The sequence below is a fragment of the Carlito syrichta genome, unplaced genomic scaffold (genome assembly GCF_000164805.1).
Source record: "Carlito syrichta isolate Samal-C Ts95f unplaced genomic scaffold, Tarsius_syrichta-2.0.1 Scaffold311991, whole genome shotgun sequence".
Classification (NCBI taxonomy): domain Eukaryota; kingdom Metazoa; phylum Chordata; class Mammalia; order Primates; family Tarsiidae; genus Carlito; species Carlito syrichta.
The window spans coordinates 37,329-56,972 of NW_007256087.1; the positions used below are offsets into that span (position 1 = coordinate 37,329).

Sequence of the window (19,644 nt, forward strand, 5' to 3'; positions counted from 1 at the left end):
TATTTCTCTCTCTCTTCAAAACGCTTTCACAGTCTCTCCCCCAGGAACACCAGAGGGTCCTTCAAACACAGCGCCCAGGGCAGCAGGACTCCTCAAGCTCCCCTGACTCTTAAAGGGGTCACCCACAGAGCCAAGGCACAGACCACAGATCTGCCCTGGATTCAGACATTGCCACCACTGCTGGGCAGCTGGAGAGACAGGAAGCAGTATTTTTGCTGCAGGAAACAGCTGTGAGGCTTGTCAAGTTAAGCTCCGTTCCTCTCAGAGCAGCTGCTCCTGGAGAGGGACTGACAATTTCTCACTGCGTGATCTCCTGTCAACCCCCGACCTCTCAAACAGGAGTAGCCACAGCCTGAGTGTCTGGGCCGCCAGCAAGACAGTGCGGGTCTAGAACTACCATCCCCACTGGACATGTGAGCATGTTCAAACCCTAAACGCAGCTATGTGCGGTTCAACAGCAGATGAGGCTCCACGCTGCTTGGTGGGTCCTCCCCGTGACAAGGGACAATTTAAGGTTCAGCATTAGCAACAACTGAGATCATCACACACATTTTCCCTACCTGACCCCATTGCTGGCCACCCACTCACTCAGCTGTAACAACACGACCAGGGCAGAGCACGTTATTTAACCACCACTCGGCCCAGAGCTGGACAGTGTGGAAGGCATTTGTCTGAGGCCATCAGCCAGCAGGACTTGGTACAGTCAGGTTAAAAGTCTTGACGTGCCTGGGGTCCCAACTGAAAAACAAAAATTCTCTTTTGTAAAAACCCTTTCAACAAAGCATTATTCCCTGGAACGAGCCTTGGTCATTCTTGTATTTTAAAATTGAAAAGCACAGCAAGAACAGAGGTAGGACTTATGTTGCCATCCGAGAGTCTTCTGCAAGGGCCAGAATGAGCTAGACTGCGAGCGACAGGAATGCTGCCACCACAACAACTCTCCTTTCACAGGCTGCAAACGGAACAGTCAGGATACGTGAGCATATCTGTGTACAACTCTTCTTGAAACGCAGGACTTGGGAGTAGAGTTCTATGTCCACCGGCCAAGGGCCTCTGGGTTCTCTAGGTCACACAGCTAATAGCTCCCTTTCTTCTTGTGTTGCACATTATTTTTGTTTCTCTTCCTCCTCTCTGTGGCAAGAAAAGTTAGGATGACTTCAACTGTTTCAGAGAAATCATGATTACATCATGCCCAAAATCCACAGTGAAACGAAGGGAGAGTCATATGAAAATACACGTCCCAGAGCAGCACAGGTGGGTCAGCTTCTGCCCGTCCACAGGGGGGTCTTCAAGTTTTCTGGGACAGATTTCCCTGATGGCTTGGAGGTTGCAGCTAGGCTCCTGGGTGTTGCCTGGGGCTCCCGCAAGAAGGAAGACTCGCTCAATGTGGCGTCCCGGGAGTCAATGACAGTGGACGGGTCCGCCTCACTGGACAGGTCCTCTGTGGAGAAGTTGAGGCTCCCGAGCTTGGCAAGAGAGTGTGAGCGCTTCAGCGGGGACGAGACAGTGAGGCCTGCCAGCCGGAGCCGGGTCTCGATCTCCTGTGTCCGCTGCTTCACCAGCCCAGGCTTCCCGCGAACACTATGGATGCTGTCACTGCTGGAGCTGCGGGTCAGGTTGGAGCTCATGGACGAGGACGTGGGGGTATAGCAGATGGTCTTCAGAAAGTCTTTCGAGAAATTACTGGTGTGATCCAGGCGGGAGCCAAAGGGCGGGGGGCTCTTGAGAGAGGCTCCTTCCAACAGGGCGGGGGGGGCCTCCGACTTCCCATCACTCCCAGTGTGGCCCGACAATGCCGGGGGTCCTGGCTCACGGAGAGCAGCCAGATCCTGGCTCTCCTCGGGGATGCTGGTCTCCAGCCTGTCAGTGGTGCCATCCCTGGAAAGAGACGCTGGGTCTGCGGGCGTGCTCTTCAGCCTTTCTAGTTCTTTGGTGTGCTTGCGGACCAGGCCTGCCCTCTGCAGCTGAATGATGGACTCCTGGTGCTGCATCAAGTAGCTGTTGGCTGTGGGTTTCTCGGGTTCGTTACTGAACAGAAGCCTCAGGTCCTTGGCTGGCTTCGGCTCTTTCCTGGTTGATGAGTCTTCCTTCACCACTTCCATGTTGGGAGGGTTCTTATCACAGTGAGAATTCTTCAAAAGGAGGGACTTTGGCAGGGCTTTTAGAGTCTCTCTGGAAGGTTCCAGAAGGCTGGCTGGTAGCTCCAAGGCAGCCCCAGTCCCAGAACCACTGATGTCTGGCCTCCTAGAGCCTGCTGGTGATGGGAACAGTGGAGTTTCGGTTGGGCCAGGGGTCGGCTTCTCTGGAGCTCGGGGCCTACTGGTTGTGTGGGCCACAGGGGAAGAGGTGATATGAGGCAGGAAACCTGGCTGGGTGCAGATGGCAGGAGCACTGGGGTCCTCACGCTGCTCTCCGAGGGTCTCCCTGCTGACTGGGGGGTACATGCAGTCAGCACAGGATCTGTAGGAAGGCTTCACCTTGTTAAGGATCCCAAATAGAGCATCGTGCTGCAAGGGGACAAGAACATCGTCAGAGGGTGCAGCCACAAGCCCAAGACCAAAAACAGGGGGAGGCCTAGGGGCGGGCACTGGAGAGGCAGCTTTCACTTCATCTAGGACAGGAACAGCCCTCTCAAAGCCCACCTGGTATAAACCGTGCAGGTGGGGAGGGGGCGATGTCCAACCAACTTCCCAGAGGCTAAGTGCCTAAGACCTCGGCAATCCTTGGATGCACGGCCAGCATGGTAAGAGCCTCCAGGGACCTCCCATCTAAACCCTGCCTCCACCACTTACACAGCATGAGTCTTTTCCTGCCCCTGGTCTCATCTGGAAAACAGGGTGACAATCCCACCTACCAGTACTGTGAGAATTCAATGAAGAAAACCGAAGAGGCCTCACCCTTCAGAAGTTTGGTCTAGGGAGTCTACAGCCTGAGAGCGGAGCCCTCCCTGTCCAGCTGGCCATAGTGTGGCTCCAGAGCCATCATCCAGCTGTGGTCCTCACAAAATGGGCAAAGGGTGAAAAGGGCTTTTGAAAAGACTCTATCGCAGACCCAGATGCTGATGCCCATGGGCCCTGAGAAGAGCAGGTTGGTGTGGGGTGCTTTTTGGGGTTTGTTTGTTTTTTTGAGCTGGGGTCTCACTCTGTTGCCCAGGCTGGAGTGTAGTGGCACAATCACGGCTCACCACACTCTTGACCTCCTGGGCTCAGGTGATCCTTCCACCTCATCCTCCCAAAGTGCTGGGTCTACAGGTGTAAGCCACTGTGCCCAGCCAATGGCGTGGGCTTTAAATGCCAAAAGAAAACATGTCCGTGTTGTTTCCTAAGGAAAACCCCCTGCGTCTGGTCACTAGGTATCAATGAATGTGACACGCACTCACTTCACTTCCTCACAGGCCAACTGACAAGCAGAGCAGCTCTTCTGGGCTGAAACTGAGGCAAGAAAACACAATGGAAACCGAGGGAGCCAACTCTCTCCAGGAGCTGTTTAGCTGGGAGATTCCTAAGCTGGTCTAAAACAAGCCTTCCAGGCAGAGGGATGATGTAGGTTTCTCATAACTTCTCCCTGCAAGAGCAGCTTGGGTGACCCCTTCTTCTCAACTGTCAGGGACTGACACCATATTGTAGACCAACACTGAGGGTATCAAAAGGACGCACAGCTGCTATTCCTGGAACTAGGGTCTTCTCTTAGACAGGAACCCTGGGGCCAGTCACGGGTCTACCAGTAAGACCTGAGTCCTGATCAACAACCTGGTATCCTCATGGCAAGGTCTGAATTATTTTATTTTTGTTTTATTTTTAAGAGGCATGGTCTTACTATGTTGCCCAGGCTGGTCTTGAACTCCTGGGCTCATGTGATCCTCTAGCCTCAGCCTCCTGAGTCGCTGGGATTACAGGTGGGTCACCGTACCTGGCTGAGGCCTGAATTCCTGACCCAGAGAGTTCTCTGAAGCTCTAACTAAGGTGTCTGCATGTCTCTAAAACTTAGACTGAAATAGCTATGGTGGGGGATCTGAGAGCACATTCCAGAGCCCATGGAGCAATGACGGTGGGGGAAGAGAGACTTATCCACTCAGCTCATATTGATGGAGCATCTGCCTCAGGCTGGGACTCATGGCAGGTGCGGGGTTGTGGACAAGACACAGCCCCTGCCTGCAGGAAGCCATTGTCCATGGGAATGGGCCAGAATGCTACATGAAAAGTGTTAGCAGAGAGAAAGGCACATTCAGCCTCTCCACAGAGAGGGAGGGATGCCCAGGGGAACTGACGCTTCTGCCGAGACTGTTGGGGCAGGCGGGTGTTGACCAGGCTGAGAGAGCAGTATGCAGCCCAGACAGGCAGGGGAGGAGGATCCTGGCACAGGACTACAGGTTGGAGGGCAGGACCAGGCAGGAGGGCTCTGTCTTCCAGTGTCCTCGTTCCAAGTTCTAAGCCACTGTCATCCCAGGTGAACACAGCCAGAGGAAACTTAAAGCCCTCCCACATCTCCCACGGTCTAGTCTCATCTGTCTTTTCTTTTTTTCCAAGTTGGAGTCTCACTCTGTCGCCCAGGCTGGAGTGCAGTGGCACCACAGCCATCACAGCCTCAACCTGCTGGGCTCAGGTGATCCTTCCGCCTCAGCCTTCCAAGTAACTGAGGCAGAACCACAGGCATGTACCACCACACCTGGCTAATTTTTTTTAATTTATTGTACAGACAAGGTCTCACCAAGTTGCCCAGGCTGGTCTCGAACCCCTGAACTCAGGCAGTCCTCTCACTTCTGCCTCCCAAAGTGCTAGGATTATAGGTGTGAGCCACTGCACCTGGCTTGTGTCATCTGTCTTTATGGGCATTTGATCTTTGCGACAGTGCTAAGTAGGGAGGTGGGGAGTCTGTGGGTGGTTTATATTGGGTTTGGAGTATGTTATATGACATGGAGGTTGGCAGAAGTAGCTTCCCAGTTCTGCTTGCAACATACCACGACATTAACCGTAAACGGGTTTTGTACTTCAACACATCTGTCACTATCCCGAGTGCCCCTACCTGAGAATCACAACGGACCCGTGAGAGGGCCAGGTGAGGCAGAGGAAAGACCTGCCCTAGGCTTGGGCGAGCCAGCAGCGGAGCGGGGCAAAAGCAGAGATGAGGCTGCACAGCACACCCCATCACTAAGCCAGCCAACGCCCAGGTCACTTCACGCTGCCAGAGGAGGGAGAAGGCTGGCTAGAATTAACAGTCCTCTCAGTGAGCACCAGGTGGAAGCTCGAACCTTGTTGCAGGCAGTCCACCAAATATCACAAATACAAGGAGTGAGTGGAGCTAAGTCTCAGAATCTGAGTTTGAAGACTAGACCCTTGATGGAATCACTGCCAGTCTTCTAAAGGTGTGAAGGATACTGGGGCCATGCTGCATATTGGAACATTCATGGATGAATAAAATGACATGTCTGGGATCTGTTTCAAAATAGACCAGGGTGTGGGGAAGCTGGTTGGGGGTGAGATGAAATAAGAACAGTCACATACTGACAAAGCTTGAAGAGGGCTGATAAATTATGTTTTACATTTTACATCAGAAAAAAGAACTGAGCTGGAAGTCCTGTCTGACAAGTGGCTTAGGCACACAGGGAAAGATGGCATGTGGGGACCTGTGTCATTCCCAAGAGAGCCCCGGTCCACTCTGTGACACACATACCATGTTCCCAGTCAGCAGCAGAACCATGCCTGAACTGACCCACTGGGCACTGGGGACAAGAACTGCTGGCCTGGCAGGGCGGCTCAGAAGGAGCTGCTCTGAGAGCAATGTGTGTCCCCCACACACTGGTCCTGAGCCTACCTCAGAGTCATCTGGACAGCTCCTCTTGCTGTTGTTGTTATTTAGGTTTTCCCAGTCGAGCAGGTTTCTATCCAGCTGGGCTGAAGGCCGGCCCCTCCTTCCAGCTCTGGGGCCCTCCTCCCTTTCCATCTCCTCTACCTGCAGCAAGGAGCCACTCCGGGCTTTGGGGATCCCGAACTCCAGCTTCTTCTTTATGTCCTCGCAGAGCCCAGAACCTTCCTGGGAATGTCTAGCGGGCTTGTGCCCCTCTGCTAGCTGAGCTGCTTCCTCCAATAGAGCATCCCGCTCCAGATCCTCGAGCTGGACCAAGCTGCCAGTGTCATCTTCGGGGGAAGGCACAAGGGGATCCGAGAGTCGCTGGAAACAGCAGGGGAATGTGGGCCCTCCCAGGGTCCTGCCGCCTGGGAGCCCAGGCAGGGTGGCACTGTCTAGGCAGGGCAGCTGCATTTCTGGGATGCCATCTGGGGTCTCTGGCAAGAAGTCACCAGGTCCCACGGGGTCATCTACAGGCTGCTGGAGGCTGCTCTCTGTCTGCTGACGCCACAGCTTGTTGTGCCGCTGTTTGCTATGGAGAAAGGGCAGAGGAAGGTGAGTGGAGATGGTCAGTTCCCTGAGGGTCCCAGGAGGAGGGTGCGGTGGGCAACAAAGGACAGCTCACCATCAGGTGGGTGTCGGGGCAGGCTCCATGGCTCATTTAGGTAAAGGCTCTCTGTTCATTTGCTCCCAAGAAACACAAGAACGACCCTAAATCACCACGGCTCACAGAGGAAGCCTGATAAGACTATCACCTGACGACAACAAGGCAGGTATATGAAGGACGTATCGGCTTGCCATCTGTGTCTGTGTTGAGTATTTAGTGCCATCTCGTTCTGTGAATTCAGTCACGCCATTTATGTTCCATCACTCAGTTTCTCTATCTGCAAATGAGGGTAACGACCCTCTCCTGCCTCTACTACAGGGAAAGGATGGGGATCCGAGCAGAGAGGATGGCAGAATACATACACACAACGCAATTGTGGAAACACCCATCACACTCGAACCCATCCAGGAAGATTCCGGATAGCTGGAAATGGCTGTTTAGGTCAGAGAGATTACCAATCACTTTTGAAATTATTTCTTCTACTACTAGAGTATTGTTTTTATAACACATTTTTAAAGCATAGGGCATAAAAAGAGAAAGGTTTATGGTGGAGTAAGGTGACTAAGTCACCCCCAAGGACCTTAAATTCATACCAACACCATGGGGCTGGGAGGGTCAAGACAAGAGAGAAGTCCATAGAAAGTACAGTGTGAGTGATGAGCTGCTGTTCTTCGGTGCTAGGAGCACCACAACCACTCATTCCAGTCTGCTCCATGTGCAAATGCTATCTGGCATGATTTGAGGTCACAGCAGTTCTGCCGGGAACCCAGTCTGGGAACCCCTGGCTAGGCCGCAGAGGGCACTGCATGCAGCAAGGACCTGAAGGACTGCGAGTGAGGAGCACAGGATGGTCCTTCTTCATCTTCCTTCTCTGGGCCCTGGCTCTCTGCTTGACAGCGAAGGAGTCCAGAGTTGGCCAGAGCTGTTCTCTGGACCCTGCTCAGCCTTGCCAAGGCATGCCTGCATCCCCAAAGTTAGCCAAGAAGCTGATGGACTTAGGCTGTGGCTTCCTTCCAGCAGCGGTTGGAAGCCCTAGCTGAGGTCTCACTTTCTCCCTGCAGGTGTATCTCATACAGACAGAATAGAAAAGGTGCAGGGAGAAAGTGGGACCTCAGCTAGGGCTTCCAACCTAAGAATCTAAGTGTTGGAGGTACAGATCCCTCTGGGACCCCTGGAGAACCCCTACAATCTCATGTGGGCAGGACAGCCTTAGGCCTTCTGCACTAAGCACCCCTGCCATGGAGGCCCACAGACCTGGGTGTGTCCACTCCTGGCTGTGTGACGGGGGGGAAAAATTAACCTCTTAACCATCAGTTCCTTATCCACCCCTGCCCCAGGAAAAGGGGGATAACCTGGACTTTGCAGACCTTTCTGGATGGGAGAGAGATATTATAAAAGAAGGTGAGTTAACTGAGTATTTGCTAGGAGTCAGATCTGCCAAAGAACCCAAGTGTAAATGTAAACTTGTAAGGTACTCACATAAACCTCACAACAGTCCTATTAGGGAACGTTTTCCCCCATTTTTGTCTGTGGTTGAACACATATAACATAAAATTTGCCATCCTGACTACTAAGTACATCTGTGACGTTGGGTGACCACCACCACCACCCACATCTTCAGAATTCTTCCTCTTGTAAGATGGAAACTGGACTCCTTTAACAACTCCCACTGCCCTCTTCCTCCTACCTTTGGCAGCATCCTTCTACTTTGTCTCTGATTCTGAGTACTCCAAGCACCTCATATGAGTAGAAACATGCAGTACTTGTGCTTTTGTGTCGGGTTTATTTCACTTAGCATGATGTGATGTCTTCATCTGCGTTGAGGCAAGTGCCAGTATTTCCTTCCTTTTTAAGGATGAATAATGTCCAGTTGTGTGGATAGGCCATATTTTGTCTGTCCATTATCTGCTGATGGACACTTGGGTTGTTTCCACTTTTTGGCTACTGTAAATACTGCTATAAACATTAATGTACAACTCCCTTTCTGAGACGCTGCTTTCAATTATTTTGGATATATGCCCACAAGTGGAATTGATGGATGATACAGTAATTCTATTTTTTTTTTTTGAGGAGGCACCATAGTTTCCCACAGCGCCTGTACCAATAATACCCACATTAAAGTGGGCATTAATTCTGAACTCCAAAAAGGAAACCAAGGTTTGGGGAGACTGATGAGTTTGGCCTAATGCACCCAGCCCATCATCAGTGGAAACTGGTCGATCTGCCTCTGCCATCCTTGGCTTGTCCCACAGCGAAGCCTGTGCATGGAGCCCGGCACAAAGCAGATGCCCAGGAAACGGGACATACACATGCCCATACCACACACCAAGGTCATGCCTTGGTTGAGAAGCTGGGCACCGTTCCCTCTGGTAGCAAAACCAGCTTTATGTGTGTGCCAACAAAATCAAAGCAGATCCCTCCTGGAAACACTAAATCAAAGCCAAAACAATAGTTTTTCTCAAACTGGCACCCCCCGAGAGGCAGGATTTTGGCTGCAGAATCTGTTGCCAGGTCAAGTGGGAGCACGCACACAAGCCAATGGGCTGCCCCAGGTCCATCTGCCAGTGCTTTTCCCCAAGCAGGCACCTACCTTGCATCCAAGATGCCTTCATACTCAGACAGCTGCCTCATAAAACCTGCGTTGGGCCGTGTGATGCTGCGCTTCTGTTTCACGTAGTTGTATGCTTTTTCCAGAGGCCAGCCAAATTCCTTCATTGCATAGGCTATGACCGTGGAAGCAGATCGACTGACGCCCATTTTGCAATGTACCAGGCATTTGGAATGGTTCTTCCTACCGGGTGGTGGGGGGGGGAGGTCAGAGGGGAGAGAAAGAGATAGCATCTCAGCAAGGCAGGCAACTTCATTCTCTCAGGCGTTACTCAACTTTTTTTTATCTCACTGAAGTTGTCTCATTGCCTAAATCCTCCTCTGTCCTAATGAGATTTCTGCCCACCCTCTAAAGGAAGTAACTTCCCTATGAAATCAATTGGCATACAATGGGCAATCCAAAGAAATCTGTCCTTGCCTGGCCAGGCTCCTACAGGGAGTGCTCTAGAATCTGGCTGCCTTCAGGGACAAAATAGGAATCTTCCCACATCCTGGGCCAGGCTACGTGACCAAAAACCCTTTCCTGAGAAGCGACTGGGCAGCGAAAGGGATTTCTGCAAAGGCTCTTGTTCAGCTGCTACATCAGAACGGGACCAAGTTACTATGGAAAAATAGGGTCAGCAAACTGAAAGCTGCAAGCTGCTGGGAGAGTGAGACACTCATCAGACAGGAAGGCCAGGGAGAGAGAAGCCAGGGGAGAATACGGGCTGAGCTGGCATTTGTAAGGAGGCAGTGCTGGCCCAGGTGTAGCTGATTTGCCAGATAAAGTTAGGCTGGGGAATGTGCCTTAAATATCATTTGCTCAGGCGTGTGAGGAAGCACCAAGCCAGCAAGGGCTGCACCTGTGAAACTTTGTGCAGCAGGCAGACCCACCAGGTAGAAGCAGGCTCCTGTTTCCTACAGCCCAAGCTTAAAGTTTCTCCCCAAATCTCAGCAATTTTTGTGGGGGGGGGGTTTATTTTTATTTTTTGGTCTTTGGTGTTTTATTTTTGCTGGTCTGAAACTCAGTCGAATCTGAGTATGTCTCCTGGGAACATGAGAGAACTAAGATTTGCTAAGGACACATTTTGAAGCTTTGACCCAGAAGGGACAAAGCAAAAGGGTTTTTCTTTTTCTTTTGAGTAGTAATCTCACTCTGTTGCCCAGGCTGGAGTGCAGTGGCATGCTTACAGCCACCACAGCCTCCACCTGCTGGGCTGAGTTGATTCTTCTGCCTTAGCCTTTTCGGTAACTGGAACCACAGGCGCGCGCCACCACACCCGGCTAATTTTTTAATTTATTGTAGAGACAAGGTCTCGCCAAGTTGCCCAGACTAGTCTTGAACCCCTGACTCAGGCAATCTTCCTCCCAAAGTGCTGGGAGTACAGGCGTGAGCCACTGCGCCTGGCTGGTTATTCTTTTGATAGCATTTCACGGGGATCCCTCTTTCAGTTTCTGACTTCAATAAGGCAGAGTTCAATAAGGCAGGAGAATAAAATGAGCATGAGAGGTGGGTGAAACCAGTGGCGGGCTAGGGTCGGTGGGGCTGGCCATGACCTCTGATAGGCTGTCCATCCCACATGACACTAACTCAGTTGGGCTGTCTTCTTTGGGGAGGTAGTCCCAGAGGAACTCTAAGCCTGCAGATGTGCCAGCCCACCTGTGGCTCAGTGAGTCCGCAGGGGTAGATCTCCCAAGAATGTCCAGTGGGTGTTGCATCCTTGCCTGTAACCAGTTTCAGTGAGGAACACTGGGGTCAAATGCCACAATAAAGAATAGGTGGGAGAGAACACGCTCATGAACACCTCTAACAAGAACGGCTAAGCCGTTAAAACCAAAGGTGCTTCAGACATCAATGCGCCCTCCAGCAAGTCAACTCCTGTGTCTAGGGTCACCACTGGTTTCAGCCACCTAGCATCTGCTGGTCAGCTGCTTCCTCAGACGGTGCCTCCGCCCACTTACTTCGCTTTGTTGATAAAATGATAAGCTTCATTCCAGTGGGCAAGAAGATCTGTTGTCTCTTCATCATAGACTCGTATGTTATGATATGCGAATAAGCCAGGAAAAAAGTTATCTATTTCTCTAGTGACATTTAAAATGTAGTCAACCCTGCAATGAGAATAAAACACAAATTTGGAGAATCAGAATGAGAGACTACCAAAAAAAGTAATAAAAAACTGGCAGAGAAAAAAATAAGTAAGCATTAACGAAGGGTAACATATTTGTGGTGGGATTTTTGTTTTTCCTTGTAGTATTTTTTTTTTTTGTATTTTCTAAATGCCCTCTGTATGACAGGCATATATTATATTTTTATTAACATACCACATTTCTTTATTCTTAAAAACCTTATGCAAAAGAAAATTCAGTTCAAAAGCATTCTGGAAAGTAAATATATGTATTACGTAAGTATATTTCTAAACTCTTTAAGGTTTCAAAATTCATAACTTGTGTGAGAACACAAAAGCTAAAAAAAAACTTAAAAACCAGTCTCCACTTTTAAATTGTTTTTTAAAAAGAGTATGTCCATCCATTATTTAATATCCTTGGGAATTGCCTTAAATCCTTTTTAAATAAGACAAGATATAAATTAGTATTTGAAAGGGCCTGCTAAGCCAGGTTCTGTAGTCCTTTAAACTTAATCAATACTTTTATTTATGGAAGAACAAAATAATGTCAGGAGTTACAAAATGCTTCAAATAGACTTCATAGGAGAATACTTATACATGCTTTTTTAAAAAAACTTTAAAAGTCATTAATTTACTCCCAACAAGACACAAAGCCTAGAGCATATTATCTTACATTTTAAGAATACATCTTAACCAGTCGTTCCAAAGATATATTTTAAGATTTGTTTAGTCTTGATTTTTAAATGTAGTAATTCAAGAATGCCATCAGGTCAGACCCAAAGAATGGTGATTATGTGGCTGTGTTGTTAAAAAAAAAAAAAAAAAGTCCAGACATCTGTTCTTGAATGTCTAGATTTAAACATTCTCCATTTCCGTTGCTGAGCATTTCTCAGACCAACTCAGGCATGTGCTTCTGGCCAACACAGTGTTTAGTTGCGAGATTCCCACCAGGCCCAAAAGCATAATCTCTGATGGAGCCAGGAGGGCCCAGGGGTCAAGGCTGCTGAATGGCAAAGAGGCCAGATCTCTGCATCCACCCTGGAATTTGCAGCAACTCTGCAGGGCAGTGAGAGGTGGCAGGGGAAAGCTCAGAGCCTAATCAATATCTAGGCTGTCCTATTCCAATGGAGTATGATTTAGAAATGTCCTTCCTGACACACACAATCACAGGAGACTCCAGTAAAGTCTAAACTCCGTGAATTATTCAGGGTGTGGCATTTTGAAGCACATCTGTGTAGCTATGCAAAGCATCACCACAACCACTTCAGAGACCAGGGTGCAGGCAGTTACAGGCAGGCGGCCGAGGTCTCGCCCTCAATGGCAGAGTGGAGGGTTTCTAAGCTGCCTGGAAGGACAGGGAAAGACACGGGGAGGAGACTCACCCTGAGCCCTGCAGTTCCTCCAGATTGGATGCATTCCATTCAGAGCCCTGGGAGACAGATCACACAAACCCCTGTGAGTGTCACATGCCAGCCTCGGAGCTGCTTAGGGGGTGCATGGTTTGCCCTAGGCCTGGTGGTGAGGTCTTTATCTCATGGGCCCTTGGCCTCAGAGAACAGAAAGAACAGTGGCCGATGTTTGAATCGGTTCCTGAGTACTTGCTGCATCACCAAAGTGTTACAGAAAGAAAGGAAGCAGGGAGAGAGGGAGGAGGGATGAGTCAGGGCCCTCACTGGCTCCCTGGCTTTAGGGGTGAGCAAGTCCAGGAGAACCTGCTCCTTGTCTCCCCACTTCCTTTCCTGATTTCAGTGGGCTCCCATAATTAGAGGCAATGACCTGTGACCTCCCACCCAGGGAAGGGCATGTTCACAGGCCACTAATTAAAGCAGGGAATTGTTCTATCTTTTCTGGGAAGTATTTTGGCAGTATTAAAAAAGTTCCCACCCTCTGACCCGGTAATTTCATTTACAAAAAGCTACCCTGAGGAAATAATCAGAATTCATACCGAGACAGGTACGAAGATATTTACGGTTATTTGTAATAAAACAGTGGAAACCACCCAAAAGGAAAAAAATTAATAAAATAAATGATGACGAATCCTCATGATGGAGCCATTAAAATAAATCATATTTTTTGCAGAATATTTAATGACATAAGGAAACAGCACATTAGGGGGAAAATGTAAAAAGAAGCAGGTTATAAAACTATGTAAACAAACAGCATGACCCTTTTCTTTCTTTCTTTTTTTTTTTCCATTTGAGGTCAGGGTCTCAGGTTGGAATGCAGTGGCATAATCATGGCTCACTGCAGTCTCGACCTCCTAGGTTCAGGCAATCCTTCCACCTCAGCCTCCCGAGTAGCTGGGACTACAGGTGCATGCCACCATGTCCAGCTATTTTTTTTTTTTTTTTTTTAAATGAGGTCTTGCTACATTGCCTAGGCTGGTCTTGAACTCCTGGGCTCAAACAATCCTCCTACCTCAGTCTCTCAAAGTGCTGGGATTATAAGCATCAGCATCTTTCTCTTTCTTTTTTAAAGAAGCCATATATGCATTTAAAAAAAACAAAAAAAAAACAAAAGACATGGAAATAAATATACCAAATGCTAACAGTGACTACTTCTGGATTTGTGAAATTGGGAATGCTTTATTCTCCTTTTTTAGACTTATTTCCAGACTTTCTGCAACATGTTTTAATTTGTCTACTAATTTATGTTTTTGAGTCAGGATCTGGCTCTGTAACCCAGCCTGGAGTACAGTGGTGCAATCATGACCTCGACTTCCTGGGCTCAAGCGATCCTTTTGCCTCAGCCTCCCAAGTAGCTGGGACTATGGGCATGTACCACCATGCCCAGCTAACTTTTTCGTTTTTTGTAGAGATAGGGGTCTCACTATGTTGCCCAAGCTGGTCTCAGACTCCTGGCCACAAGCAATCCCCCTGCTTTAGCCTTCCAAAGTGTTTGAATTACAGGTGTGAGCCACTGCACCCAGCCATGTTTTAATTTAATACTTTCAAAAATGGTATCATTAAAAAACAAACCTTCCATTCCCAAGCATTCAAAGAACATGAAAAAGGGGGAAAAAATCACTTTGCTCTTAAGAAACGCAAACAACCAGAATCACAAAAACCAAAAGAATCCGTCTTAGACTCCCTATAAAGACATCCTTTCCCAAGCTCCCAAGAGGGCAGACACCTCAGGATCCGGGGGCTGCAGGGCCCCAAGTAAGCTGGCAGTACAGTGCAAGCTGGACTTTTGTATCTGAGGGAGAGGCCCAAACACATAAATTCCTTTGTTATCTCTCATGGAAAAAGTAACATAAAGCACCAAATCACAGTGAAAAAGTAAAGAACTCTCCACTAAGATGGTGAGCATCCTCTTGCCGTGACCACCACCTAGTGGAGAAAGACGGGACGAGGGTACCTTTTGTTCACTTTTTGCCAAGGAAATCAACTTCCCAGAGATTAGTGTCCAATGCTTCCCAAATAGCTTTCAAGATGGCTTCAAATCCACACATTTATATACATGTTACTATAGAAATATGAAGTCTATGTGAATAGCTTTATATATATAAATACACTTTATATATATATATATATATATAAAGCTATCCATTTATAGACAACCATGACAGACACATTTGGACAACTCTTAATTCCTACAGGCAGCAGTCATTCACGTCCCTAGTGGCAAATGCACTTCCTCAGCTTCCCCAAGAAGAGCTTTCTCCTCCAACAATGGTCACCATTTATCAGCATTACAGAAAGTGCACTTGGTGCTTTAAATATGTATTTTATTTTCCTTTAAAATATTAGAGACGTTGACCAGACTGGTCTTGAACTCCTGAGCTCAAGTGCTCCTTCCACCTCAGCCTCTCCAGGAACCAGGGATACCATTTCAAGCCACTGTGCCCAGCTTGTATTTCCCTGAATCCTCTATAATCCTCCCATGAGGTATAGGCTGAAGAATAAGAGAGGCAAAGTGACTTGCTCTGACTCACACAGCTGGTGAGGCTGAGGAGTGGGAACTCAGGTCCAAGAGGGTCTGCTTTTCATGACACCACATGGTCTCTCTAATTTTAGCAACATGCCTTGCTCTATATTCCGACTTTGCCAGTTGCCTTCTATGGAAATTTACAACACTAAGATAATTTGAGCAAGCCACAGAGGTGCAGGGGGTCAGTACTACCCACCCGGAGCTACAGGATCCGGGGAAGGCACCTCCAAAGGGCTCTGGAATCAGGGCAGGGGAGTTGTTGTTTGAACAAGCTTGGGAGGAAAGCTGGGTTTCAGCTGTGTGATCTTTCTTTCCTGTCATTTCTTATGTCTCAGGAGGCCTAGGCATAATTCTGGGATTTGGTGAATATGTATTCTTTAGTAGCTGGGGTGTTGTAGCCCACGAACCATTCGGAAGTAACTGGATGAGGCCTGTATGTTAGTGATCGAAGAAGACAGAGGTTTGAGAGAATCTGAGGACACCTGCCACTGACTATGCCAAATGGCTCCCAAGCAACTCCCTGCAGAACAGCTGGGAACCACATCTCCAACCTCTGGCTCTAGAGGAAACCAGTAGGCTGCAGGCCGGAGAAGGGATCAGAGGGGCATTCCCGTCAGTCGAGAGGGAGGCTCCAGTAACTCAAGTTTTGTGCCTGCTTTTCCTCTCCAACTTGCTGCAAGATCCAAACAATCAGGGTCTGATTTATGTTCACCAAACCAAACACTGCCACAGCCGTGCCTCTTACGAGATATAGATGGTCGAAGATAAGGGAGGGCTTGTCCATCTGTCCCAAGATCAGTAGCATCTCATTGTCTATGAATTCCTTGAATTCCTTCAAGTTACAGTTCATCTGTTTCTCTAATTCATTACGGATCTGAGGATGGAAAACAGCAGAAAAAGTGATTTGTTAAAGAAAGCAGTTGTCCACCTTCAAAGAATTGAAAGTTACAACGCAAACTGTGACTGTCTCCAAAAAAGGTATGTGTGTGTTCTTCCCCGAATAATACATTAGACATGTGCGGCACACATGTGTGGATGGCAAGAATGAAGGTTACTTAGCCTAAAAGTAAGCCCAACTGGGGAAAGCTTATTATGTCAAATAAGAAATCTGATTTCCATGAGATCTTTTCTGCTAAGTTTACAGCACTTTTACAATTAAATATTAAATACATCACAGAATCTAAGATCAGTTCCATTTTGCTTAGGAAGGTATCAAAATATAATTTTTAAATCTATTAAGTAATAAAAAGATTACATATGACTTTTTAAAATGGCAATTTCAACCTCTGAGAACTACCCAGGTAGTTTAAGCTGTTATGATTCCATGCATTCCTTGAACAAAAAGCAATGGAAAAAAGTGATCCAGGAAAACATTAAAAGGCAAAGAGAAGGTACAGAATTTGCAACTTGCCAATCAGTTGCAGTCCTAAGGAGAAATCAGTTTGCTGCATCTTCCGTGAAAGTCAAGGTAATATGAGGCAGAAGAAGGAAGAAGAGCAGGTGTCAACAGGTAAATGTTTCTCAGTGTTTCTACAGATCTTGTGGAATTCCCACCAAAGGTCACATAGGTGAGGCTCAGGAAGGTCAAGAAATCTGCTCAAAGTCTCACAGTCGCTAAGCAGCAGATCTGAAGTCAAACTAGAGTTTGACTCCAAGGTCTGTGAGATTTCCACTGAGCCCTGCCATCAGGGTAGAATGAGGCAAAAGAAAGCCCAGGGAGCAGATAGGCAGGTTGTAAAGACAACCTGGTGCCAGGTCACTTCTGCCATGCTTTTGACAGCAGGACACACAAACACATAGGACCTCTGGCCTGTTAGGAAGGGGGGAGTGCTCTTACTTCTTTGGAGGTCACGTTTTCTAGATCCTGGCTCATCATGATGCTTCGGAGTTTGGCTTTAATGAGGCGCTCCGTCCTTTCCCCTTCAGTTGGCCTGGAAAGAAAAAAAGTTTAGGAGAGTACAGAACTATGGGAAACCTGAGGTCAGAGGTTACAGAAGCCAGATGCTCCTGGGTCTAAACAGGGTGTGGCTTGGCACAAGAAGCTCACTTCTGGGACTGCATGCTCTTCAGAGATTGGGAGAGGGACACAGAAAACTCGCTCCATCTCTAGAATTCCCATAGGAGTCAACAGAGTGGAGAGCAGATCCATCGGACGGGTGTCACTTTGGAAACTCACTCTTCATTCAGGCCCTACAGCGTCAGACACTCTCTAGGCAGGACGCTGGAACAGCCACTGTACCGTCTCCATGCCCTTGGGCCCTTTGGTCTCTGCCTGAGCATTTCTGGGTATAAGGACCTCACTGCATCCCGAGGCAGACAGGCCCCGTGGTGGCCAGTTCTCATGATCTCCTTCTCACACAGAATCAAAATGTATGTATTTCCCTGCATACAACTCTAGTTTTAACTCTTGGGGCCACACAGACCAGGATAATCCTTCTCCATGATGACCCTTCAAATACTCAGAGCAAGTATCCTTCTCCCAAACTGTCTCATGGTCTCTTTGGGGCCTCGTGTGACAGCTTCCTTCATTCAGGTGGTTCCCTCTGAGCACGCTGCAGTTTGTCCACAGCCCTCCGAAAATACAAGTGTCCTGGAGGAATTCAACACTCTGGGGTCCTGACCAAGAGAGTGGAGCAATCAGCTTCCTCTTTCTCAGCCAGGCTTCAAGGAGTGTGGCCTCCGGCCACGCCAGCACTATCAGAGGTCATGTGACACCGATCATGCGACTCACCACTGCCGCTGCTAAGGCAGGATGCCCTCAGTAGTTGTGTTATAGGTTCCAAGGAAGCAGAGGTCACATTCATAACTCTCCTAAGAGCGGGGGAGGGGACTTTGGGAATGAAGTTTGTGGCAATCTGACAAGGAAAGGCCAGACCATAGAGCACTACGAGTTACTGGTGACATACAGGGCCACACATTCCTTTGAAAAACTAGCGGAAGTTATGGATTCACCCCCAGAAATATATTCACCACATCTGTCAATAATTTTTTTTGCAGGGGGGAGGGTCATGTTACAGACTAGCTTTAAAGTTCTGGGAAAGGCAGCTCTCGATGAAGGGATCCCACAGAAAGTCTGACCTCCTGCAGGCTCAGCGTCAGGCACAGGATGGGAGTAAATGAGGGAGGCCCCAGTGGGCACTGGCGGGTTCGCACAGGAGGTGCCACCGCACTTACTTGTCAACAAACAGGGCCGGGGAGTCAGGCCGTGTGGACTCCAGGTCCTGCATGGCGTTCCATTCGTTGATGCAGCTCTGCTCCGAGCTGATGCAGCTCTCATAGTAGGTGGCCCAGATGAGAGCTACGCCCCCGGGGAAGTAGTTGTGCCTGCGGGCCACTTCGCAGGCCTTGTGGAGCACCTGCAGGGCAGACCTGGGTGAGGGGGGAGAGGGTAAGGCCTGGGAAGGCAGAAGGAGGACTGGGTTTTCCCAACAAAAGCTTTCAAATGGGGACCGGAGAGGGTAGTTCCCAAAGGACTCACTCTTGGTGTAGTGCTTACACAGAAGGCATGTGGGGGATACACGGCAGCTGGAAACTTCCCACCTGTCAGATCCCAGAGCTAGTCCCCATGACACAGTCACTGAGTCCAAAAGTGGACAGAACATCCCTCACCATCTCCAAAAAGGAGAAAAAGAAACACCAACCGCAAACTTCATAACTCTTCCAATCAGGTTAGTTCACACGTTATTTTACATTCCATCAATTAACTCCAAAGAATTAAGGTTTACTTCTGAAGCTGTGATAGCCTTGAACATAGGAACCACAATTAAGTCTGGCAACTGGAGAGAAAAGTCTTTAATATGCAACAGAGACTTGTGACTGCATTCTAAAAAATTTAATTTCTAACTAGCAGAGATGCTTAGATTTCTTAGAAAATGAATTCTAGAAACTCATCTTAATACACAAACTAATTGAAGAAGAGGTTTAGGGAAGCAGAATGAGGCAGAAGAAACTATTTAAAATGTGTGCGTTTTACTTAGTCACTCTCTTTTATTTCTTTTTACAAAAAGATAGGCTGAAATTCTCTTAGTGAATGGGACGAACTAGGCATCAATGAAGATGGAAGAGTGAAGCCTTGAGATGAAGGGATCGTCAGAGAACAGCTCAGCGGTGGCATAAAGAAATACTAAAAATCCACTTTGCTTCTCCAACTGCACATAATCCGTCCCATCTGTAGGATGGCTGAGAGAACACACTGAGGCTGAATGCTGACTAAATTTAGTTCTGTTTCCAAAGTTTTTAGAAAAACACGTGAGCCTATTATTTACTTGCCTGTCGGCAACATATTATTCAGAAACCCAGAGAAACACCTGGGACATCTGTGGGCTCCTCATCCAGAATTATGATTTCATGATTTTCCCCAAAATGATCCTGAGTTGACTGCCATGTGAGTTAAGAGGGGGTGCAGATGAAGCACACTTTAACCTGCAACCACAGGAGAATCCTGCATGACATTCACGGTCCCAGAGAGAAGTTGAATCATGTAAAAACACTGGACAGAACACTTCTTATGATACCAGCTGTCTCCCTGTGTCTTTTTTCAGAGTATTC

The 19,644-nt window shown here is 48.2% G+C and overlaps 1 protein-coding gene across 1 annotated transcript in view; it reads right to left on the reverse strand.

Annotated features, from left to right (window-relative positions):
* Positions 1–603: 603 nt before the first annotated feature.
* Positions 604–19,644, reverse strand: part of SSH1 (slingshot protein phosphatase 1) — a 36,297-nt gene continuing 17,256 nt past the window's right edge. The window contains exons 7-14 of the mRNA XM_021718242.1: positions 18,271–18,465; positions 16,934–17,027; positions 15,842–15,970; positions 12,546–12,592; positions 11,000–11,146; positions 9,042–9,242; positions 5,812–6,376; positions 604–2,507 (exon numbers count right to left, since the gene is read on the reverse strand). Of these exons, the coding sequence (XP_021573917.1) occupies positions 1,260–2,507; positions 5,812–6,376; positions 9,042–9,242; positions 11,000–11,146; positions 12,546–12,592; positions 15,842–15,970; positions 16,934–17,027; positions 18,271–18,465 (2,626 nt within the window). The 3' untranslated portion in view covers positions 604–1,259. The remainder of the gene's footprint in view (positions 2,508–5,811; positions 6,377–9,041; positions 9,243–10,999; positions 11,147–12,545; positions 12,593–15,841; positions 15,971–16,933; positions 17,028–18,270; positions 18,466–19,644) is intronic.